Below are 25,584 nucleotides of genomic sequence, written 5' to 3' on the forward strand. Positions count from 1 at the left end.
CATTTTTGTCACTTTTTCTTTCCCTTTTAATAATAATCTCATTTTCTATGTACAGTTTATTTTAGGACCAGGTTTACAGCTTCACAATTCAGTAAATGTCCTCTGTTAATATTGCAAAGCTGATATCTTCAGTGACATTTGTTTCTAAAAACTCTGATACGATATCTCTGGACTCCATATCATTCAGTCAGGGCAGTTGTGTGTTAATGGCATATCAAAACCTACTTGTTACTGGTAGATGGGAAACAAAACTCCTTGGTTGATAAGTTATTCAGTATTTGCATAGGTCCTCTTGTTTTTAGCCATATTCCTGCTGGTGACAACTGTGACTAGCCAGGGTCAGCAATGTAAAGAAACATTCAGAAACTTTATGCGAATTGCAGGTCTAGTCCTGTGAGGTACTGAGTGCCTTGCCATTCTCGATGACCTCAGTGGTGCTCAAGGAGGAGCACCATTGCAGGAGCAAATCCAACATTAATTGACACAGTGGAGCTGAAAATACTAACACCAAAGAGAAGTAAAATCACCTGATGGTTTAGCTTCTAGCAGCATTTCCCAGGAATGTACTAAGGTTGTGCACACATGCCGTTGAATGGATTCACAGACTGAATGGCTTTTTCAGAGATCTTCCCTTTTTTTCATGATGATCTGTCTGATCAAGGATGCTACTTCTGGCTTGATAGTTCCTATGGGTTCTTCAGGTCTCCAGAATTTTACTACTTTACCTTCGGGGTTGACAAGATATTTCCAGAAATTCCATCTAGGCTCTTTCTTTGAAGAATCTGCAAGAGTGGCATCAGATCATTTTAATGACTCGCTTAGGCTTGTGATTGTTTAATTACCCAGCAGTGGCTGGTTAACTATTTGTTTCTTTTAATCCCTCCTTGTTCTTTGGTAGCACTCTGGACATGAGTTTACTGGTTGGTGTTAATGATCTGAAAAGTGGGAAGTGCATGATACTCTCACCTTCTGTTGAAACCGTTGAAAAGTTTCTACTTTTACTATATTCTGCTTGCTATGGAGGATCATATGGGGGCTGCATACTCATTAGGGAATCCCCAGTGTTATGTGGGCTTAGGGGAGGAGAAATGGGAGCAGGAAGCCATAGTGGCTGTGGTGGCTTCCTTCAGCTCCTTCCAACCCATAAGGCAGAACCTTAATGGTAACGTCGCTGTAATTAATGCCTGGCAGAGAGCCCCTTGACTCCGGAAATAATATCAGGAAACTATATGGCTCTCAGAGGAGACAGAAGCAGTTTCTTGACTCTGCCTTTATCCTGGGAGAGTCTTTCCAGTCCTGGGCAGGGAGGGGAAGTCTTGCTTTGAGGGAAGAAGTAGAAGAAAACTGCAGGAGATTTTGACCAGGGGACAGGCATACAGTGGGCAACAGTGCTGAGCCCTACACTGATCCTTGGAAGCAGTGTGCTGAACTTTGCCATTTACAATATTTGTAATATCATGACTGTAAGAGGACTTCATGCAAGCAATAGGTATGGTAAAGCTCTTGTCATGGAGGCTCTGACCCAGCTAGTAATTACAGCTTTGAGTTGTTACATCTAGGATCAGTCTTGAGGTAACATAACCCTGTGTCTGAGTGTTCTTTCAGGGTTTATTAAGGTATATGAGTAACTGTAAGTATGTATACATAGGAAGCTGGAGGTTATTCTAGGACAGGCAAAGTCACAAACCTTGCACTGGACCAGCAAAACTCCTTACTGCTACGGAGGCAACAGGATGTTGAGTTGTGTGAAGGCCTTCACACCATGTTTATGCTCTCAGTAGATCCTTTTTTGCACTAACCTATCTAACAGTGGTGGACAAATGCCAGCTAGTGGTCACACTCAGCAGAAGATGTAGCATGAAAATGTTCAATCTTCTGATTGTCAGGACAACTAAATATAGGAGAGGTACTTATTTGATTGTGATGCACAGTAATTTCCTGTGAAGCACAGGAATGCAGTAAAAGAAAGGTCTTATTTCAAAATATTTAATTACCAGGGGATCTTTGTCCTTTTTATGGATGAACAATATGTCAAACAAGAACTGAATGAGTGAATATGGTAGTTCTGTTTCTGTTTGGGTAGGATTAGGTATGTTTAGCCAGCCAACTGGTCAAAGTCTACTAAACTTTACACCCTCTGTGCTGTCATTAAAGTGCAACCCTTTTCCTTGGTAAGGACATGGAGGACAAAGAAAGTCCAATGTTTTCAGCTAGGTGAATGGAAACAAGGTTTAGTTCTGTACTGATGGCATAAAATGATGCATGTGACATCCAAGTTCCCCTTTTCACTTCTGTATCCTTATGTCATCATCCTATGTGGGGCTGGTAAATAATCTATCTGTTGAAAGAGGAGGATGTGAGGCACAGTGAGACTATTTGCTCTGGTATCTGGTGACTATTTGCCCTGGTCTCCTCTCTAATGAACTTGGAGAGGCCTCTCCAGAGTGCAATTCAATAATTCCACTGGACATCGAGGCAACTCAGAACGAGACTTTACCTGAGGTCCTTGACGAGATGCCTAAAGGTAGGTGGGAGGAAGCACAGTCATAGTGACTATTGTGACCAGTTAAGAAACGACTGAGGAGAGGTGTGATAATTTTTGAGTACCTAAGAGGCATCACTGAGGATATGACAAGAAGCAATGGGTTTAGGTGGTGTAAGAGAGATTTCATTTAGATGTGCAAATATCTTTCTAACAAGAAGAGTTGTGACAAACTGGAATAGACTGGGAAGTTTTGGAGTCTGTCATGACTACTGTACTAGTCTGGGAAAGCACCTGTTGTACTGGTTTAGGTAGCTGTGATCCTGAATGGGGCAGGGAGATGCTATATAGTTAGGGGGTCTTCTCACACCTTATTTTCTAGTTAAAAAAGATGTGATAGAGAAGGGTTGTGGTCTAATTATCCTTTCTTTCATATACCAGTGTTTGGTTTATGAAGACCTGACCAAAGCTCAGGAAAATTCAGAGAGGTTTTTTAGTTGGCTTTGTGTCTGTGAGTGTTTTGGTCAACTGAATACAGTCTCATTTTCGTTGTGAGAGCATGAGGGCTTTAAGTCAGTAAATGCCTAATGTAACAGGAGTCTGGAATATTTGTGCAAGTGGATTTTGCAGGCTGGGACCTTAAACTCACAAGATGAGTTAATAAAATGACTCTTTGCTAAGAAAGGGATTTTCTTATCTGCATCTGTTTGTCTTAATAATTACTTGAAGAATTAGCAACCATAGTTACATTTTTCTCCATAAGAAAAGTTGTTTTCCAACAAATATCACATAATTTGAAACAGGATTTTGTAGATGGGAGTTTTTGCACTCAGCTTTGTATGTTCACGAAAGAGATGTTTCTAGCTGGGCTAGTCACAGTAGATTTTTTTTTATCATCAGTGGGGAGAAGCGGGCGCTTTTAGGGTACTACTCTTTTTTGCTGTTTTGGGGTTTTTTGATATCTGCATTAGAATGAGATGAATTGTGTTCCGAGAGTGCCTGTTTCTCTCCGTAGACTATGAAGACTGCGATGACTGCTCAAATTAGGCTTGATAAACCCAGGCTGGAATTTAGAGACGATACCACAGTTACAGGCGGTGCAATATACAGAAAGAAAATAGTTACCTATTAGAAACTTAAAGGCCGGCTCTGCTTCTGATCCTAGAATCTTGATTTTGTGGAAAACAGGGAAGGTTACTCCATAGTTTCCTTTGGCAAAAGATTCTATTTCCTGGCTTGAACTAGGCTCTGATTCTCCGAACTGGTTGCAGGGAAAAGCCAGCACAGTGAAGTGGGAGGGACCAAACTCTCTGTGCAGTTCTTGCAGTGCGATGTAATTTTTGTCTGTGTGTTGGCAGTAACTGGCCACGTTTACAACCAAAGTCGCCTTCAGGGAAATAAAGTTAGAATACTTAGAAAGAAACTAAAGATGGCATAGAGATTTCAATCAAGTCTTAAAGTGGCATATTCCACATTCTCAGTGGTTCTTTCTGGAGGGTTAAACTTATCTCTCTGACCATAATTTCAGTAAATGGAGTAAGAATGATAACAGCTGAAGGTATTTGCTTTTTTAAGACCACCTGTTTTGAAAATCCTGTAAATGGATAAACTGTTTCTAATTACAGCTTCGCTTAAAGATAAGCATGCAAAAAGCATATATTTAAGACAGGCACTAAAATCATATTTGTTACATCAGCTTCAAAAATTCAACACAACATACTGCCCTTTTTGACTAATATAGTTAATGCACAAATTCCATTGTTAACCCTATGGATTAAAAGAAATTCTCTTTCTTTATTGTAATTTATTTAATAATCTTTATTTGTAATTCATCCTTAATTATTGAGGCATGCCTAAGTAAAACTTCCCTCTAGCTTATGTTTTATGTTTTAAAGAACAGGAATTTAGCACAAACTCTATCATAAATTCCCATAACCAAACTTTTTTGCCACATACAAATGGATATAGCTTTCAGTAAAGATTCAAGACAAAGATATAATGAAGTCGTAACTTACTTTCCCTCTGTACTTTTCCAAGGAAACAATCCTTCCTCGTGAATCCTTGACTTCAAAAGAATAAAAATCTTTGATTTTAGGTTTAAAAAATTTGAGTTGCAATAGGCAGAGAACTGCAGTACACAAAACCATCGACAGAAAAACAACAAAGACCCTGGCTTTGGGCACGGAATATTTTAAAGGATAAGTAGTTGTGAGAGGCTCCATTTTCAAAAACTTTGGAGAGGAGCCTGGGCAGGCCTGGAATGTGAAGGAGGAGCTGAAATATGAAACTCGCAGCTATGCTGCTCCGGCTGAAAAGAACAAGCTGCTCATTTTGTTCCTGCTGTAGAAGTGACCGTTTCCTTTTGCATTGCCTGTGCTGGACTTCAGAACACTTAGTAAATTACAGAAATGGCTCCCACTAGGAAAAAAGAAACAAGTGGAAAGTGTGTTCCCATCACCTAAGGATATTGATTGCTTTATTCGACTGAGTTATGTGGAATGCTTCAGTGTTTGCACATTGTCTTGAGAACTGTCTGGGACCTCTTTTGTGGGTCTGTAAGTGCAGCTCTAGCACATCCCCTGGGCCCCTATGTTATCAGAGAGGACAAGCAGTTTGGGGCCAGCTCTTTGGGTAGAAAGAGGGCAGTATGGCAGAACCTGCCCTGTGCACTGCCTCTCTTCTGCCTGTTATCAGCTGCTGTGCGATTACAGGTAACATCTGTGGATTTGTCTGTAAGACTCTTTTACAGCATTATGGGTAAAGTAAGATCCTTGTTTGTGGGCTGGTGTGAGGGAAGAAAATCAAATGATTTTTTTCAACAGGGAAAGGGAGTGTAGAACTCATGATAGAAAATGGGCTTTTTCTTAATGCCACTGTCTAACTACCTGCTACCTCTGCTGAGATGAGAAGATGAAGGTTCTGTACAAGAGAAGAAGGAATTGGCTGAGATTCTCAGCCTAAGCCAGACATCTCTCTCCAGTGGCGTTTTAATGAGGAAATTGAAAGACACTCTGAACTTTAAAGCCGTGCAAGTCTGGCATCTTCTCTATTTGCCCTGTTTTTTTTGTTCCCACCCTCTCCCCCAAGACTTTTCCCCTATGCTAGAGTAATTGCTGTCTTTGCCTGTTGCTTCTTGGTATCCAAAGGGACTTTTCAGACATAAACATGTAGTGACAGCACAGTTACTGAAAGAACAGATTTTTTGTCTATAGTTGGTCATATCTTCCCTTTTCCTTTCTGACCCTTTGCTTTTCCCTCTCTTTCTCTGTCACTTCTCTTGATTTTCAGTATTTGTATGAGTGTTTTCTCTGATATGGGCATATGTGAGGCTTGATCTCTGACTGACGATGAGGCCTAAAACCATGGTGTTTCAGAGGTGGGGACAGAACAGGCATGGACATCTGTGCTAAAATGAACAAAGCTACAGTCAAAAAGCTGTATGACAAATTCTGCTGACTTCAAAAACCATTTAAAAGTCAAATTTGAATGTGTTTGATATTATCCAGGCTCTTCCAATTCAAATTTTGATACATTTTTATGTTTAGAGGTTTTTTGCACACTTGTTTGCTTAGAGATTGCCTGTATGAATGGATTTAAAAGTAAGAAATGTAAATCTATCATTTAATTTTAATTAATATAGTATGCCTTAATATATGCATGTGAAGGATAAGAAGGTGATCAGGAGTAGTCAGCAGGGATTCACAAAGGGGAAATCATGCTTAACCAATCTGATAGCCTTCTACGATGGGATGACTGGCCGGGTAGATGAGGGAAAAGCAGTGGATGATGCCTACTTGGCTTCAGTAAGGCTTCTGGCACTGTCTCCCATGACATCCTCATAGGCAAGCTCAGGAAGTGTGGAATAGATGAGCAGACAGTGAAGTGGATTGAGAACTGGCTGAAAGGTGGAGCTCAGAGGGTTGTGATCATCAGTGCAGAGTCTAGTTGGAGGCCTGTAGATAGCGGTGTCCCCCAGGGGTCAATACTGGGCCCAGTATCATTCAGCTTATTCATCAGTGACCTGGATGAAGGGGCAGAAGGCACCTGCAGCAAGTTAGCAGATGATACTAAACTGGGAGGGGTGGCTGGTACCCCAGAGGGCTGTGCTGCCATTCAGAGAGACCTCGACAGGCTGGAGAGATGGGTAAAGAGGAACCTCATGAAGTTCACCAAAGACAAGTGCAGAGTCCTGCACCTAGGGAGCAATAACCCCATGCACCAGTACAGGCTGGGGGCTGGAAAGCAGCTCTGTGGAGATGGACCTGAAAGTCCCGGTGGACAGGCTGACCATGAGCCAGCAGTGTGCCCTTGTGGCCAGGAAGGCCAATGGTATCCTGGGCTGCATTAGGAAGAGTGTTGCCAGCAGGTTGAGGGAGGTGATCCTCCCTCTCTACTCAGCCCTGGTGAGGCCACACCTGGAGTGCTGTGTCCAGTTCTGGGCTTCCCAATACAAGAGAAACATGGAGCTACTGGAGTGAGTCAAGCAGAGGGCTACTAAGATGATTAAGGGACTGGAGCATCTCTCCTATGAGAAGAGGCTGTGACAGCTGGGACTGTTCAGCCTGGAGAAGGGAAGGCTGAGGGAGGATCTTATCAATGTGTATAAGTATCTGAAAGGAGGGTGTAGAGAGGATGGGGCCAGACTCTTCAGTGGTGCCCAGTGATAGGACAAGAGGCAACAGGCACAAACTGAAACACAGGAAGTTCCATCCAAACATGAGGAAAAACTTCTTTAGTGTGAGGGCAACCGAGCACTGGAAGAGGTTGCCTAGAGAGATTGTGGAGTCTCCTTCCTTGAAGATATTCAAAAGCCATCTGGACAGGGTCCTGTGCAACATGTTGTAGGTGACCCTGCATGAGCAGGGGGGTTGGACTAGGTAATCTCCAGAGGTCCATTCCAACCTCAACCATTCTGTGATTAAGGTAACATTAAAAATAACATGAGCAAACCCAACTGTTGGTGAGGAGATAAGAAATGAGCGAAGTCCTTCTTTGGGCAAAAATCAGAAGAGCAGTCTGATTTCAAACAGCCAAAATACAGGTTTTACTGAATGCCCTTCTCTCAGGAGAGTCTAGACCTAGGATCCTAAGTGAAATGTGTGAAAATGCATTGGGTCTTTCAAAGGCCCATGCTGTAGCCTAATGCATTTGGCAATAGCCAAATTTAGTTTAATTCTCTGCCATAGGCTTTCTGTGTGACCTTGGCAAATAATGAATCTTCACTTTTTGATTACTATGATGATAGGGACCAATGATACCACTTGTTATGTCCTTGTCTTGCTTGTTCTTTAGGCTTCCTAATTTCTATCCAAGATTTTACCTTCCCTACTTTGCTTCTCTCTCTTTTCTTCACCTGAGGTCATTGCCCATTGATTCAGGGGTACTTACCTGACTAGAAAAGTTTGTATACCTTGTCATTTAATCTTTTGTTTCTTTTTTTCCACTTACTTTTAATATACTGCCTTTCTTCTCTTATGCTTAAATCCTTAAGGTTTTTAACTTCCTTATCTAAGGTTCTTCTTTAGGTAAATATCCTACTGATTGTTTAACGGGAAGTAGTGACTCAGCTCCAGTTCTAGCTTTGTTCAATTTTTGTGTGTTATTTTGTATCACAAGGAGAGTAGCTGTTTCTCTTTTGTGTTCTGGAACAGGTAAGTCCAGTTGCTCACTGCATCAGGAAACAATGTCCCTTAGCTTGTCCTGAGGTGAAGCAGTTTGCATGCAAGTAACTGAATTCATCCATAATTACACCTTTGATGTAAAAAGTTCCCCATTTGAGCTCTTCAAACATTGCATGCTTGGTATTTCCCTCAGTAGTATATCTGTTAATTTTGTGAGCTTGCATTTAGATCAATTCAGATTCTACTTTTTGGGGTTAGTTATGGGCAGAGAAATTCATTTGTCATGGTGTGTTCCCATGTCCTGATGCTGTAGGATTTATGAGGAGAAGTCAGCCAACTCTGGGCATGGCAGTTGCCCTCACCTGTGTATGGAGCAGGGACCAAGGCCTCACAGGGGCTGCCCTTGCTTTGCAGGGGCTGGCCTGGGCAGAAAGTTTCCACCCAGGCAATTGTTGGAGCCATCTTCAGCCAAAGGTGCATTTTCATGACATGTCACTGCAATGCGGCATAAGCCCATGCAGAGTGGCAGAGCAAAGCTTTCTTATGGGCAAAGTAGTGTAAAGGGACAGAACAATATTAAGTCATGACTAACTTTGGTGATTTGGATCTCTTCCTTTATGCAGACCCCAGAATCCAGAAGGACCTCGTACTCCAGGTTTAAGAATTCCATCAAGAAGAAGCTGACAGCCAGGGCGCCGGTGGCAAGTAGCCCTATTGTCACAAGATGGCAGCAGCTGCACATGAGAAGCAGCACAGAGGAGCTGCACGGGGCCTCTCAGATGACAGATATTAGTGCTTCTGGGGCACCTCGGCTCATCAATGCACCTGGGAATACTCCAGGTCAGTCAGAATGCAAAGGAAGTTTCATAATAGGGGATGGGGTCATTCAGGGGGTTCTGAAATAATCAGGAGAGGGGATTCACTGAAAGATGTGGGATGGTGTTTTCACCTGTCGCAGTGGAGCTTTGGCTATCGTTGTGCGCAGCAGCAGCAGTCTGTACAGACGATCATGAAGAGAGAGAGCTCAGGGCCAGCTTCCTCTCAGTAGAATTACACTGCTGATGTGAGAGGAAAGCCAGGCCCAAGGTTCCTGTTATCAGCGCACGGACAGTCTAGGACAGACACAGCAGGTCATACAGAGTTGATGTCTGGGAAGGTGAAAGAAAAGAGGCCAAAACCCCATCTCCAACCAAGCAATTTCTCCTGCAACTTCTATACCTCAAAGATGGGGGCTGTGTTGAACTGGATTCAAGTTGCAGTGGGCTAAAACAGTGTACAGGGTGTGTTACTGCATATCCATATCTGGAATAGCTGACAATAGCTGATAAGACGGTAGGAGAGTTCATGCAAGCCTCTCTTCTTCCCTTCCCTCTGCATTCCTTTTCTCTTACACACAGCTACCCTAGACAAGGTCATGTCTGCAGAGCCTGGACCAGTCTGCATGCCTGGATGTGATGTAGTGTACAGAGAGAATTTGGGGAAAACACAAGGCTGTTTGTGCTCTCATGTACACACAGATGGGGGTTTCAGGAGCAACAGGTCTAGTGCTAGTTTTACACAAGTTATAAGGTTCAGCTCGTGAGCCGAATTCAGAGATAACCCACTGAAGGAGAAATGTGCCCTATTTTTTTTGTCCCCTCTCCACTGCCTCAGGCTTCAGGTGTTGACAAAGGTCCTGTCTGCCAAGGGAAGCCCTTCCTGAGGGCCATTCAGAGCACAGATCAAATTTTCAGTACTCTGACTTGGTATGGAGAAGAACTGGCTCTGGAGCAGGCTGTTTCTCTCCAAGAACAGCAGAGGGAGCTGAGGAAAGATTAAAGTGAGCCTTTGAATTTACTGACTCCTAATTTCACCAATGCTGAGGGAAAGTGGGGAAGGGTATACACACTCTATGTACATGGAGGAGTTTACTGGAAAAACTATGGGACTAAGCAAGGCTTCCATTTCTTCATTAATGATGGAAATCTTTAGACAGCAGATAAAAGATGCTCTTTAGTATTCAGGATGCATTCCTACCAGGGCATGGCTGCTGGGCACACTCACAAAATGTGGTTCTATTCTGTTAAGCAGAGTGTCACTGCTGTTCAACAGTGTGGTCATAACACATGTTTAGGTCTAGGAAGCTGAAGTCCTAAAACAAAATGAATCCTCCCCTACTTAAGGTTCTGTAACAGCAAGTCCTATGTTATCTGTCCAGCAGTGGTAAGTCTGGATCTGAGCTACACAAATAAATCTGTACTCTTTAATTGTAGAGGGCATGGCTGATCTGACCTTTTTAGACCTTCCTTTTAGGATGAGATGAATAGTACTATAGAAATGCCAACTTCTCCCTACTGACAATAAAGGAAAACCACTGTGACCAGCTCAAATATCATAGTTTATATTGTCCCACTTTTAGTGTGTCAGATCTGCTTTTACTATAAAAATCAGTGTTACAGTGAAATCAGTGCTATTCTGAAAAGTACTTGACAAACATCCCTGTGTATTTTTTAAGCGACTGTTTCATTAAAATTGATTTTGCAGTGTCATCTCAGGTGCCTAACAAACTCTCTGTCAAGAAAACTGTTGTGACTCTAGCTAGCAGTCACAATGTAGCAGGCTTAGAAGAGAGAAATAGCAGCAGAGCTGAAATGGGAAAGAGACAGGTGAGTGATGCAACATTCAGTTGCAGAGGTAGGATATTTGCTTTCCTGATGTGTTCTTACCTCATTTTTGGCCTGGAATCTGTTATGTACATGCTACCTTATTAACATAGAGAACAGTAACAAGAGGAGGTCCCTTTAGGAAACATCTGCTAGAGAAATATCAGGAACAATTGCTTTGTCGTTTATCTGGTTCAGCTTCTGTATACTTCCTCCAAGCTATCGTCCTACAAACTAAAATTGAAACCAAGCTAATGAAGCCCTCAAGATCTATTTGTTACCTGTGAGGGAAAACATATATTGTGAAAAATATGCATGAAAAACATGAATGACTCAGTTTTCTACTTGCTTTAATAACAGCTATGTGTGAAGATCATTTCTGCAGTTGTGCGGGATGTAGCTGTTCATTCTGTCACGTAGACAGAATGAGATGCTAGGAACAATTTGCTAAAAAGTACCTTTCTGTGAATTAAATCTTATGTCATGACAACGGAAAGGAAAGGTCAGATGGTAACTCTTAATGATTCATGGCCATGGGTGGAAGAAGACATGGAATCTGCTTACCATATGAAACAAAAACTTCAAACCAGAGCTTGAGGTGTTTAAAAACTCAGACTGCAATAAGGAGGGGAGAAATCCTGGTAATTGGAGGAAAGGAAACAGTCTGTGCTGATCAACTGGATAGGCGTGCTGGCTTTGTTTTACCTATGGATCCTATAATGTTATATTGATTGGTGCATTTTGTGGACTAATACATCCATTGGATTTTAACGGCTTTCTAGATGAAATTAATGGTTTAAAATCTATTCCTCGCATTTAGGTACTGCTTTTTTTTTATTATTGTACACTTTATTCCTTCATTTTGCTAATGGACACTGACCTTTCTTCTTTTCCTTCTTTTTTTTTTCCTCCAGGCTTTACCTTTTCCTTTTTAGTCATCTTAAATTTATGCACCAACCACCCACCAGTTTCTGTTCACTAGCTTTTTGAAAATTGACTTCTTTTGTGAAGTAGAGTGATGCCTGTCTGTGTTAGTAAAAGTTACTACCACATCATGAAAATAAACACCTCCCTCTTCTAATGGTATCTAACTGTGACTGTTCTGACTGTTCATATATTAAGCTGTAAACTTCTAGTCACTGACCATGCTTTATCCAGACTTGTGCTGTCCTTTCCTTGATTGCACCAATTGCAAGGTCAGTACTGAAGTACTGATAAGCAGAAAAGTAATCACATGAAAATGGCTATAGCTGCTGAGTAGAGATGCTTCACAGTTTCATGCTCAGTGGCCTGGCTTATGCTGGTTTATAGTACTCATTCATTAGTATTACTGAGAAGACTCAATGAGGATATCAAGCTCAACTTCTGAAAAAAGGTAATTCAGGACAGCTGACCTAATGAAATTGTTGGGAGGTATTTTTTGATACTTGTACTGCTGAAGGTCATTGGATCTTACGAAAAGACCTTGCTTTTATGTCATTCTGGCAGTCTTGGTCCTTAGGGTAATCACTTTCCTTTCTTAATAAGCAAAATATTCTGAAAAATTCTCTGTTCAACAACAATGCTTTTTTCTTCATTTCTCCCCACTCTGCCCCATGGTCTCATTGGTGAGTCTGTGTATTTTAATAATTCTAAAATTCATAATCTGTATGGATTTAGTAATTTTAGTTTAATCTACCCCACAGAGAAATGAAATTAAACCTTTTTGTGAGGTTATCAGTGCTTTCTCTAAAGTAATTGTAAAATGTTCTTCCCTCCTTAAATCAGTCTTTTAAAAGATGAGTGAATGTTATTGTCTTTACTTTATACATGAAAGACTCTTGCACAGAAAGATGAGGTGACTTACTCAGAATTACACTGTGATTGACAAGCAGAAGTTGAGTTGGAAGTAAGGTATTCAGAGTCCTACACCAAGGACCACACAGCTTCTAAGTGTGATGTGGGTGTCTTTGAGATGACATAGTGCGATGACCAAAACCCAAGTCCTGCATAAGACCATTTGGAATGGTCAGTCCTGCCTAAAACCATAAGGAAATCTATTAATCTTTTCAGATACAGTAATTAATGACTATTTAATTTGTCTTGCCCAGTATCATAAAGGGGTGGGATGCATTGAAAATAAAACCTCCTCACATTCCAGTGAACATGTGTGGTCTCTGTGTGGGCCATAAAGTTTACTTCCCTATGTACACAATAAGTTTTCCATAGAAATGTCTGCACTTACTTTAGAGGGATACAGATCCAAACAATCTGATTAGCTTTCTGCCAAGTTGTCTATATAAATCATGGAGAAAGAGCCTCTCAGAGCAGAAAGCCTGCTATAGAACAGCTGAGATATGTAAAGGAGAAACACTACTTCTAGTTATGTTTTTTTGTGAGACATTTCTTATTATTACAACAGGGTTTTGAAGAAGAGCAACAGTGGGCTTGCTTGGAAAGACTGGATTTCACAGACATTGGAGAAGGAACATATTGTTAATCTTAAGTGGCTGTTGAAAACATCAGCTGCATTTCTACCTGATTGAATAAGGAATTACAGACCAGACAGACAGTTTCTTGACCTCTTGACAAGTACACAGGCTGTCATCAGAGCATTCAACTCAGTGAATAAACATTATGAAGAAATGCATTATTACTAAGGATGGGTGAAGAGATTCATATCCCATATGAGCTGATCTGAACCTTTCTCTGAATCTTGGCCAAAAGCCTAAGCTATTTTTTTTCTGAAGATGGGGAAAAAAATTCTAGTAAGAAGTTAGATCTCTGTTTTCCTATTTTTCTGCTGCTTCATCTGTTTCTTTGGCACCCGAAGAAAGGATAATCTAAAAAAAATTCTTATTTCTATGAGATTTCCTCTGTGTGTGTATATATTTTTATATATATACACATATATAAAACTTATTATCATTTTTTTAGCATCAGGGGCTTCAGACTGTAGTAGTGGTTTAAGGAATGGGCTCATGAAGTCCAGGCTCTGCTACCCTAGCTTAAAAGAGGACTCTGACATCCACCACAGTAGGTCTCATACTGAAATCAATGATCCTGTGGTGTACGCACCAGAAACCTGATCTTCCCTCATAGAGCAAGTTTGATGCATCAGATTTATTGCCTGCATGTAGAAAACTTGGCACTGCATGCACAGTGAAGTTAGTCCAAATGCCAATTTAAGAGGGCACTAATATTCAGCAGATAACTTATTGTAGTGCGTGCATACATACAGAGCCCTAGGACCTCCTCTGTTGGTACAATGTCCTTGTTCATAAAGCTTTTTTGAAGTTTGTGTGATCATTAGCAAATCAAAGTAGTGAATTGGTGTTTTATCAAAGGAAAGATGGTGGTTCTAGTTAGAGCATGTGATTTGAACACTGGTATTTTATGTTTGTTACTGGTCTTCCTGTCCAAGAAAAAAGCTGTTGTGAAGCTTTTTGTGTAAAGGGTATTGAGCCCTTTGAGAGTTGTTATACATAACACTTAAGTATGTTTTGCTACACATTCCTTTACTCACTCTGTTTTTTGCTCCAATTTATTGGCAGAAATGTGCTTCTCAGCTTCTGATGGTCCAAGAGGTTGGATATAGCAATGCAGAAAGTGGTGGCATGAAGGTCTGTGAAAATATTAGTTGCATTTGGAAAGGTAAGTTCCAGTATAGGAAATACCCTTGTGTACACTGAACAAGAAAATATAGCAGGCTGCGTCTACAGTGGAAAAGAAACCTACTCCAGCAAGTGATACAGAATAATACAAGGTAGCTGAGAGCCACACTGCTTCAGGCTGCTCCTAGAGTTGCAACTACCTCTGAAGATGCAGTACTACACCTCTTCCAGCGTAGCTGACTTCCAGCATTTTACCTGACTCTCCTTTGGGCCCTGTGGGACACCTTTGTGTCCCTAAAACATCATTATTAATTTCCTGTTGGTTTTTTGGTTTCAAATGTCTGAAATAATGCAAGGTTGTGCTGCAGACTGGACATAGGATGTATGGCCTACTGTTGGGTACGTGAGAGTACAAGACATGCAGGGATAGTGTTGGATGAGTGGAGGGAGCCAAACCTAATCCAGTCTACCTATAGGGAAAGGCTGCTGGAGCAAACTCTTTCTAGTACTGCCCTTAGTTTAATCTGGCAGGGAGTTGGTTTACTCCAGAAGATATATTCTGGGAATGATCTACCATGCAGGGAATGTGAATGATCAGTGGATTGGGAAGCAGGTAGGATTTGAGGAGCAAAACTGTGTAATAATACAGATATTCCCAGAGTTATTTGGGCATGAGACAGTTCATTAAATATCAGAACAGTCTTCTGTTGTGTATTCTCTTTGGACAGACAATTCGTTTTGGTGGTTGGGTTATTTCTGCGTACCTTGGATTCTTGCCAGTCGGGGCTGATTCAGGCTTCTGTGGTGAGTGGGAGTTTGTCTACGTGCATTGGTTGGGGATGGTTTCATACATGCCTGATGGAGCAGCTCTGTGTAATCTGGCTGATCAGCAGACCTGCTTCTAGAGTGCTGTGCTTGAAAATAAGTGAGCTTCACATTAGGAAAACTTTTTTTAGTTTCAGGCAGCTGGTGGGAAGATGTCCCTCTGTCTCTATCACTGTTAATGTATTAATTTATTACTGTAGTTTTAAAGAACTGACTTTTGTTTCTGGTCCATAAATATGGAACCTTCTGGAACTATGAGGAAGAGGACCACTTAGTGACACAGTTAGTTATGCAGGCCTGGACAGTTTCTAACTCAGGATCTGGGTGTGGCTCTGATGGTGTGCCTTCCTATCACGTCTTCAAACCTGCCCATGTGAAAACAGTGAGAAACTTCCTCCCTCCACCCTTTTATATACAAACCCATGTCTGGTCATGATGCAAAAGAAATGAATATCTTCACCTTCACAGACCTTGTGGGCCTGCAGAAACAGATGCCTGTGAGCTTCTGAAGTCTGTGTGTATTGTTATAAATCTGCATCTCAAATACACACATCTCAAATACTTGGTTTCGTGAAGGCAGATTTAGAGAAGAGAGGGGTCAGAGTTTACTCAGGCTTTCATGAGCTTTCTTTGGTTTTGTGTGTGTGACAAAAGTCTTTGAAGAAAAATAGGAAGGCGATTTTGAAGACACAGACAAGAACTAGGCAACAAGTTTGCAACTCCAAGTTTGCAAAGTGAGTCACTCTGCCGTATTTATTCTTGCAGTCATCAAGTGTTAGGTGCCCAGCTCTGCAAGCAAAATTCACAAACCAGAACAAGATGTGCAAGTTCCTTAAGCAGTAAATAGGGATAAAGAAGCATGTTGGAAAGGGCTTGACAGTAGGCAGCGTGATAAGCAAGGTCACTCTTAAGTCATAGGAAGTACTACAGAGAAAGCTAGCTCACTGTTCTCCAAAGAATTTAAAATGAATGGAGCCTGAGATGGACCAGAATGAAGTCTGATTCTTGTATGGGAGAAGAGCAGTCCATGTTTTAGGCACTGAAGGTTAGCTGAATAAAATTTATTAGCAAAAATTTGAGTAAGAACTAGCACTCAGGTGTCTCAGGGAAGAGCCCATACTGTTAAACTAGACACAGGTTTTCTGTTCCTTATTCTCTCTTCAGTGACAAAACTTCTGCATCTTAGCTTTGTAGGATCCTGGCTTCAATAGACAAGTAAGTACAAGAGGATGGTGTTCACCCTCAGCTAGGCCAGTCTGTACTGGTGATGGCTGGCTTCTGGCCTGTTAGGTTGCAGATGAAAAGGGCCTTAAAGTAAGATTTCTCATACTCTGGGTGAGGCAGCCAACAACCACTGCCACACTTATTATGTGGGTGATATGATTGTTGTATTAAATAAAATCTTTCAGAACGCACTATTTTGAGGCATCTGGCAAGGGCTGCACAGTTTGAAACTTAAGTGGGCTTTGGAGAAGGTAGTGGCTAGTGGATGTGGAGGCAATATTTTAGGCATGTAAGTGAGTGACTTAGTGAAGAGACAGATACCTGCAGACACTGAAGTGGTTAGGCATGATTTTTGTGAATTTGTCTGTTTTTCCATTATTGTGTTTTGATTCAGCATTGGTTTGTCTTTAGAGAAGGTTAGCTATTCTGTTAAATAATTCTTCTGTCTCTGGAGCATTTGCTATTTGTTCTAAACACTCCTCTCTCAAGAATTTTTCAAGAAGAAAGTCAAAACACAAAGGAAAGTGTAGAAATATGGATCTGCTCTGCACATTACAGCAAGATAATTTTTTACATATAACATTAAAAAATTCTTGTTGCTGATGGTCTAGTTATTTTTCTACAGTATTTAGTGGTCTTTGCAGCATTACGTAGACAGTGACCACAAAGGCTGACTCTTATGCTTGCTCTTACTGGTATTTTACTGCAATTGCTTTTGTTTCTCACTTACGTGTTGTCACGAACTTAGCGTGCTGTGATCAAAGCGGGTGTGCTTTAAAAACCTTTTCCTGTGGTTAGGTATTGGTGGGGGAGACTTTTTGATGGGAAATTAAAAACAGAAAGCTAAAGTTTAACTGCTCTTTGAGGGGGTTTTGAAGTGGGAGAGTATGTCTGACATGTTTTGCTACTAACAACTTCTGACAAATTCTAAGGAGAAAAAGATGAAACAAAACAGGTTATGCATATAATTTAAACTATAGTGGACTTCATTCTATATTCTAGCCGACCGAATCCATGGAGATACGACAGAATGGGAAAAAGGCAACTTTCATCTACCTTAGTGTCTTGCATTTTGGGACTCTTCTGGCCTCTTCTAGACCATGGACAGACAAAAGTAGTGAGAGTGTGAAAGGCTTAGGCTTGTGGTGATTTGTATTACTGAATTGTGTGCTTTGAATCTTCAAACGCAGAATGTCGAAAGGGGCTGCAGAATGAGTTTAGAGCTGTTACCACCATGAAGCCTGTCATACCATTGGAGCCAGAAGTGAGGCTTCATGTGTCTGGGTTGCGCGATGATTACTGTAAGTTGTTATTTATTTCTGTGCAGAGCTTATTGCAGAGGTTGGGAATTTTGATGTGTGTTTCAAGAAAGATGGGCAGGGTATGTCCCTGTCAGATCAAATGGAAACCCTGCAGGACTTGCACATGATGTCATTTTTCTTATAAGTATGCACCTTTGAGAACTGTCTGTCCCAGGATGTAGTGATGATTGCTCAAACCTAGTAATCTGTAATACTTAACTTTCATGCAGTTTAACTTTTCATGCATGTTCATCTATGGATCTCAATACAACTTTCAAAACCACCCAGTATTGCTTACTCCTGCTTAATTAAGCTAAGGACGTATCAGCTCTTACCCTTGGATACTTAGCACCTGTCAACATAGTGGCACCTTTATTGAAGACTTTGAAATCTGCTGCACATATCACAATCTGATGTCACACATCAGTGATGTTGTTTACAATTTAGATGATAGATACCTTCTGAACTGAACTCTCACCTATGTCTTTGGTGTATGGGCAGAAATTAAACATGCACAAGTTACGCATGAACACACATGGGGCTCCACTCTGTAGGAGCAAATACATGTCTTAACACTTGGTAAGTTCTAACAACCCTGTATACGCAAGTGTTAGAAATTGCCCCTGTGGGTTTTTATGTGAGATGTCTTTGCAGGTGTTCATTGGATATATATCTATGGACAGGACAGGATAAAGGTTTGCTTATATGCAGGTTAAGTCTGGACTCTTACCTGGATGATTTACACCAATTGTACTCCAGGTGAGCCCCAAGAATAACGGCATTAGCAGAAGTCTATGGAAATGCTTTTTTAATATTTATTTCTGGTTACAACAGCTGGGGCCATAGTCAAACAGCTGACATTCAGTTGCTCTTCCGAGTGACTTTAGATACTAAAGCATGATGTCAGACTTTGTCCTGTGGTAATGTCTTCTGTGTTTCAGGGGTGGTGTAGTGATGTTTAAACTGCCTTAAATGGACAGCTGAGGATTTCCCTTGACAGGGGGAAGCATCCTTGATTGGTATTAAATGTTATATACCAACTCCTTCAGGCCTGACATAGCAGGCTGCTCTGAGGCTACTCAGTCTGTGATAAGTCTTGCCAGGATCTGTAAATGCAATGCACCTAGCATCAGGAGCAGTGGAAACAGTGTTTTCAGCATACTTTTGCTGCACAGTGCTCTGCTGGTGAGGAGCATAGTTTCCCTAATTTAATTCTTTTCTGCTTTTTTTCTTGTATCACCTGCAGGGTAAATGTTGTTATTAGCCTGAGGAGGTAGGAGAGACTCTTGCATATAGAGTCATTCCTATGTATAACTGTATTTGTGTATTAGTAACATGAGTTACCTTTGAACAAGGGTTTTCTTGGAACTGTAGCTACTGCTGGATGACCCTCATTTCTGGTATCAGAAATTAGCGTGAGTGATGTGGCCATCCAAAATGAAGAGTGACAGATTAAAAAATTCTAAGGAGTGGAAGCTGCAAGTCTGATTCTGCTCTACAGACTTACCAGTTTGTGGAGGTTGCCTTGGTAGACACCTTGGCTTGTTAGAGGTACTCCCCTTCATTTAGTTTTTCTAATTTGGTGTTCTCATTGAATAACATTAGTAGTAATCTTGTAGCAGTAGTCTCCTGAAGTTGTCCCATAGTTTTTTTTTTTTTTAAAATGTTCTCTCCCCTCTCTCCCCCACCAAAACAAAAAAAAGCACCTCTTTCCCCCATCCTGTTACCTACAACTTTACTGCAATAACTTTTAATAGCTTTGTTCTAGATCTAAACATACTGGACTGGAACCGTGAAAATCTCATTGCTATTGCGCTAGGACCTGCAGCACACATCTGGAATGGAAGAACTCTCCAAGGCATTGAAAGGATTAATTTGAATTCCAGTTCCAAATACATTTCCTCTCTGGCTTGGATAAAAGAGGGAACTTGCCTTGCAATTGGCACCAGCGATGGAGAAGTGCAAGTACTAGATAATTTGCCTTTTTAGTCTTTTCCATTTTTATCTAAAGCGCCACAAGACAACTTGCATCATACTGATTTTTTTTTTTTAAGGAAACAAACCAAAAAGATTGGGTAAAATATAAAAAACCCTCTGCTGGAGACAGATATATAGCATCTCCCTGTATCATGCTATATCTCACTGAAATGCCTTAGTGCTCTCCAGTATTACTTATAGGTAAGGGTGCCTCTGAAACCACTGGAAAGGTAATGACTGAATTAATGATTCAGCTGTTCAGGGTTAGATATTTTTCCACCAGTAAGAGGAACCTCTATGTGAAATTTTGTCCAGCACAGATTATTTTCTGTTGTAACTCTCTTGCTAAGATCACTGTTGTGACAGGTGCCTTTAGAACTCAAGCCAAAATTCTTCTTATGGATTCACACACCAGAATTTGACTTCAATCAGATTATATAAACATATCTCAGCCAGCTATTATAGAACAATCCTGTTATCCAAAGATTTTAGTGAGACGCTGGCTGAGATGCTAGATAATATGAGGAGCTACCTGATGCAGTTTACATCAGTCTGCAGTCTGAAGGTATTCAAGCCAATGATTTCAAGCATGGATTTCCAAATACTGGCACTTAAATAGATAGCTTTAAACTCAGATATCTACATTGCCTTTAATTCCTGCTGACTTCAGCATCAGTGGTATAGGGACCAAAATTTTGAAATATTTATTCATATCTTAGTTGTGAAATGAGTGATCTTGAGGCCATCTATATATCAAATCAGAACTGAGTGGCGGCTTACCTGCAAACAAATTAAGTTAATAAAAAATCTTTTTTCTTTTTGTTGTTAAATTTGTGGGTTGTTTGTTTTTGTTTGGTTTGGCAGCTGTGGGACATTGAAACGAAAAAGAGGTTGAGAAATATGTTTGGTCACCTGTCTGTAGTTGGAGCTCTGAGCTGGAATCATTATATTCTAAGTAGGTGAGTGGTACAACCTATTAACAGAAAAAGTCCTGCTGTTTTTACTTAGACAAAAGTCCCAATCATTTTAGCTGTTTTCTCTGGCTTTGCTTAAAGGTGCTTTATCCTGTCTCTCTACTTATCTGCCTTCTCAGAAATCATATGTAGATTTACTGCATAGCAGGAAAGCAGCCAAAGTGAATTGGACCTCCTCTTTAGTCCCTCTTTCTTATTCACCTTCCAGAAAGCTGTCACCACTTGCAGAATTTCACTAGAATATGGAGAATGTGGCTCTGGTTTTATGCAAAGCCCGAGCTCTAAATGGTGTTGCCTCCAGTGGATCTGGACTCCAAAGAAGTACCAGGTGGAGAATGTCATGGAGCTCGGGCTTTCCCTCCATTGATAAGAAGGCTGCATCTGTCCTTTCAGGTGCACAGTGAGGCACAGCTGCTATAAAGTTACACAGCTCTCTGGCTGCGTAGCTATGAGGGAAGGCCAATTCATTGCTTCCTACAGCCTGAGACCTATTCTGAGTGAGGATTAAAGTGATTGGCCTTTGCTCTGCTGAGGGTGAGTTTTTATACTAGCTTGTGAACTTTTTGTATTTAGGGATCACTTCAATATGGAGCCTCAGATGAGAATGATTAAACATACTTTCATTTTTTTTTCTTGCATTTGCTGGTTCATATCTTTGTTTCAGGCTGAAGGGCTGAAGGGAGGCTGGTTTATGATGGATATTTCTACTATTTTAACGTCATGTGATAGTCTTCTGTTTTGTTTAAACTTAATAGCAACGGTTGACTGATTTGAACTTCATTGTTAAACTCAAAATGAAACTAATTCACTGGACAGGCACACTGCTTTAGAGGGGTGGTTTTGTTTCGATTTCACAGTAAGAGTCCGTGGCTTTTGATTTTGTTGGGTCTGGGTGGAGTGAGGTACAAGGATACCAACTGAACAATCAGTTAATAAAATGCTGGGACCTTTGGAGTGGATCTTCTGAGTGAATTAAGTTATAAGGATGAGGCTTGAACATCCTATTAATGCCAGGTGGCATAACCTTATTACAGTATGCATTAGTTTCAGTTTGTATTTCAGCTTGGCCAAATGAGTGCAAATAGCAGAAACTTAAATTGCAAATCTCTTTGAATAAGAATTGATAATGAAATTCAGCATAAGCCTGTGAATCATGTTTACTGTTGATAGATTATGTTGAGATAATGTTTATAAAATGTGCTTGGTTTGACAGCTGGCCAGTCATTCTAAAATTATGAAAGTCTAAATATTTATATAAGCAGAAAGAAAGACATGGAGTTAATATTCTTTGTTGCTAAAATAAGCGAACTGTTCTTATAGAAACTTCACTATGGACAATTGACTCTTTGGGATTATACTGAGTTTATTAATGCTTGTGGTCAAGATAGTCCAACAACACATCCTCATGAAACTCTCAATATATTTCAGTACCATAAATTAACCTGTTGTGAAGTTTTATGGGTTTTAATCTGTCTTTAGCAAAACAGATGTCATCTGTGTCGAAAGCAAATAATTCTGATTTCTTATTATGGCAAGCAAAAAATTTCTGTTAGGAGAAACACCCAACTAGGATTCTGAGAAACTCTTTTTTTTTTTTTCCCCCACTCTTACTGCTAGAACGACCAAAAATCTCAATGTGGTCAACACTGGCAATTCAAATCTGTTTCTGTTGGTTAGATTTCTCTGCTTATCATATAATAGGAAAAATCTATATGAATCTGCAGGAGACAAGCGATGACATCTTTGCATATTCCAATGTATCTTTATAGACATTTTCCATAAAGATGTCCTTAATATTCACTGGCAAACTGGTTTGTTGGATTCTTTCATGCTTTTGTGGACTTCATTGGTTTCAAGAGCTTGGCAAGTCTGTACAGTTTAAGCACAATAGAATGACACTGCTCGTAGTCAGTCAGTTTTGTGTGTGCATTTTTGGAGCTTCTAAATCACTCAGCTTGTATCTGAAGATCTTTAAGAGCTAGTATAGGAAAATTTCCAGTCATTATTGCTTTAATAAATATATTGCAGTAGTGTGCAATATTTGGTTTTCAGATGCCCAGAAAGTTGGTGATAATCTTAAGTTTCTCAGTGTCATCATAATGGATAGAAGTGTGAATTTCCATTGGGAAGCTCTTTTATTTTGTCATATATCTCATGTAGGTGTTATCCTTAGAAAGACAAGAAAAGATTTATGTGCTGTAAGGTACTTTCAATATTTCTAATTCAGTTCTTCTATTGATGTGTAAAATCTAGGAGCTAAGCTGTAACAATAGCTGTGCTTCCAAGCAGGGTATTTCTTCCTTCCTTTGGCAGACTGATGATACTGGATGTAGTAACCACACAAATGGAGAGTGCAACCTCTCGGACCCACAGTTCCTGCTCTGTTTACTGAGTCGTGAAGAAGGAGTGGTCCCTCAGGAGAGGTAGAACGATGGATCCGTTTCCTAACAGGCAGTTAGTGTGACTAAGTCAAACTGTGATAAGTAGGTGCTTGGTGGTGCTTGAGGTGATTGGTGCAAATTCTCCTTCAGCCTGAAAGTGGAAGGTAGGAAGGGAAAGGGAGGAAGGACAGAACCAAAGACACTGTTATTGGCTAATAAGCCCTTTCTCAGAGCAATGCAATTATACACTGCCTCTTTTTTGGGAGTAGTCATATCTGACCTTGGCAAAATTAATGTTGCCAAACAGTACTTTTGTTAAACAGGAAAAAGTTTGAATGGCCAATAGTTGAACAAGGTGCAGATCAGCATCATACATTGCCATATATCTTCAGAGAAATGAAAACTCTAATGGAGAACAGCTTTTCTGCCTGGCCTGTACTGAGCTTGACTGCTTTCCACTGTCAGCCACCTCTACAGTCTGGGTGCACTTTTGATACTCTGGTTTGTCTTGCCTCTTACTTCAATAGTGTTATTCTGCACACATGTTCCCCTCTGTGGTTTGCTTCTGAAACCACTGAAGAAACATCAATGTGACAATGTAGCTCGTCGTCTTTGACATCAAATTCATGCTGTCTTTTCTAATCTACAGTGGTTCAAGGTTAGGATCTATTCATCATCACGATGTTCGGGTTGCTCAGCACCACGTTGGGACTCTTTGCCAAAACAAGCAAAGCATTTGCAGCCTGAAATGGTCACTAACCAATAAGTTGCTGGCAAGTGGGTCTAGTGATGGAATATTGAATATCTGGCCTAGTGACCCTGGTGTGAAAGTGCAGTCACAGCCACTGAAAACCTTACCTCATTCCTCAGGAGTCAAGGTATGTGGAGAAGGAATAGTTGCTCTTCTATGTCTGTTCTCATGAAGTCATGTTGCTGATGTAGACAGTCATGAAATGTTTCCGATTATCTCAGTGATTCCTATTAGTTTCTTCTCCCCTTATTGTGATGCAGTTAATCTTAAGACCTGTTCTCCCCATGCAGTATTCCCAGTCACAGGTAAGTTTGCTAATGCTTTGACTGATTTAGGATTTTTTTCCTAGATTAGTAGGCCTTTGTAAATATAATACCAAACAGAAATAAAACTGACATCCTCCTCCTTGCTTTCTGTCTTGCACAGAGAACTTTGGTGGCACAATGCCTACAAGTGAAAAAAAACAAGATCTTTTTCAATTATTGAAGCTGACTTTCGGAAAATTCTCTCTGCTGAAATAATTTTAAATATAAAGTTTCTTTTGCCCTCCTGTCCATACTTTCATTTCATGATATAATAGTTGGTAGCAAAGGATCCGAAGTAAGAAATTGGAAATGGGACAGCTTAGCTTCCTCATCTTCATAAGGTCCCAGTCTGTATGGGAGATAAGATGGATATCAGCAGTGAGAGACAGGGGAGTCTAGCATTTATAAGCTGTCCAAGAAAAGCCTGAGACTGGACTGAAACACTGATATTAAAGGGTCAGTAAAATTTGTTTGAATAGGTGGAATTCAGTTCTCATTAGCTTTCCTTTAGGGTAGAGTCTGGGCCTCAGGCATATCCCGCATGTATCTCAGAAGAAACCAGGCCTGTAGTAAGTCTTATAAGTCACATTGCATGGGGTTCCCCGATGGCTTGGTTTAGGCAGTAAGTCAGACTGTAATCTAATGGTCTCTTCTGGTACCAAAGTGTGAATCTGTGACCTGTGAAGTGTAGGGAGGGAAGCTGTCAGTACGGGCTTACAGGAAGACGGCGTAGGCTACTGTGAAGCAATGGCAAAGGAAATCTGAAGCAGCATTTGGAGTTTTGGGATCCTACATGTGTGCATGTGTGTAGGAAGAGAATGATGTGCAGTGAATAAAAGAAAAAGGTACATTCTGGGTGCTTGTTGCAGTTCATTTTTCTAACCTGGCTTTTAAGCAAAATCTATTCCCCTCTCTTCCAGCTAATGTCCTAGTCTTTCTGGCATCTGCTTTCTTTAGGCTATGAACTGGTGTCCTTGGCAGTCCAAAATCCTTGCTACAGGAGGTGGAATGAAAGATGGGATTTTGCGTGTCTGGGACATAAATCGTGAGAAAATCATCCAAAGTGCAGCTACAGATTCTCAGGTGAAATGATGAAATGTCTGCATATTTAGGCTGTGGTCGTCTTGTGTAGCTGTGTTTCTTTGGCAAACTCCCACTGACTTTGAGGGCAGTTCTGTAGACAGAGGAACAGCAGGATTTTCTCTGGAGAAGCATTTGTGCTGCTTTCAGCACTGCAGTGTGTGATTGGACTCGGAAGCAGTTTGTTTCTCATTGACCACTTCTGTCTCAAGCGGTTGAAGAGGAGGTGTTCTCACAGCCAGACACTTTTCATCATCTTTTCCTTATTGGCAGTGATGGTTTTGGCCAAAACTCAAACGAGGAGAGAATGTTGTGGAGGAGGCAAAATTCCCAGAGTTCTGGGGTGGGGAGAGGTGTAAGAGCCAGAGGCCAAACATCAGTCTCTGGAGTTTGAATGTTTGGAGACAGAGGATCAGAGTCTCAGCTGA

The 25,584-nt window shown here is 40.8% G+C and overlaps 2 protein-coding genes across 2 annotated transcripts in view; one reads left to right on the plus strand and one right to left on the minus strand.

Moving 5' to 3' along the window:
* Window positions 1–4,780, minus strand: LOC135324663 (probable glutathione peroxidase 8). The gene is made up of 3 exons (XM_064501381.1): window positions 4,498–4,780; window positions 3,608–3,869; window positions 1–782 (listed from the first exon to the last, which is right to left on the minus strand). The coding sequence occupies exons 1-3, from the start codon at window positions 4,702–4,704 to the stop codon at window positions 619–621; spliced, it is 633 nt and encodes a 210-aa protein (XP_064357451.1). The 5' UTR covers window positions 4,705–4,780; the 3' UTR covers window positions 1–618.
* The window catches only part of LOC112995781 (cell division cycle protein 20 homolog B), a 26,060-nt gene continuing 5,226 nt past the window's right edge, over window positions 4,751–25,584 (plus strand). Inside the window, exons 1-9 of the mRNA XM_064501382.1 lie at window positions 4,751–5,193; window positions 8,727–8,943; window positions 10,627–10,748; window positions 14,279–14,378; window positions 17,578–17,688; window positions 19,457–19,653; window positions 20,530–20,624; window positions 23,670–23,898; window positions 25,034–25,159. Of these exons, the coding sequence (XP_064357452.1) occupies window positions 4,981–5,193; window positions 8,727–8,943; window positions 10,627–10,748; window positions 14,279–14,378; window positions 17,578–17,688; window positions 19,457–19,653; window positions 20,530–20,624; window positions 23,670–23,898; window positions 25,034–25,159 (1,410 nt within the window). The 5' untranslated portion in view covers window positions 4,751–4,980. The remainder of the gene's footprint in view (window positions 5,194–8,726; window positions 8,944–10,626; window positions 10,749–14,278; window positions 14,379–17,577; window positions 17,689–19,456; window positions 19,654–20,529; window positions 20,625–23,669; window positions 23,899–25,033; window positions 25,160–25,584) is intronic.

Source organism: Dromaius novaehollandiae, chromosome Z, assembly GCF_036370855.1.
Source record: "Dromaius novaehollandiae isolate bDroNov1 chromosome Z, bDroNov1.hap1, whole genome shotgun sequence".
NCBI classification, from domain to species: domain Eukaryota; kingdom Metazoa; phylum Chordata; class Aves; order Casuariiformes; family Dromaiidae; genus Dromaius; species Dromaius novaehollandiae.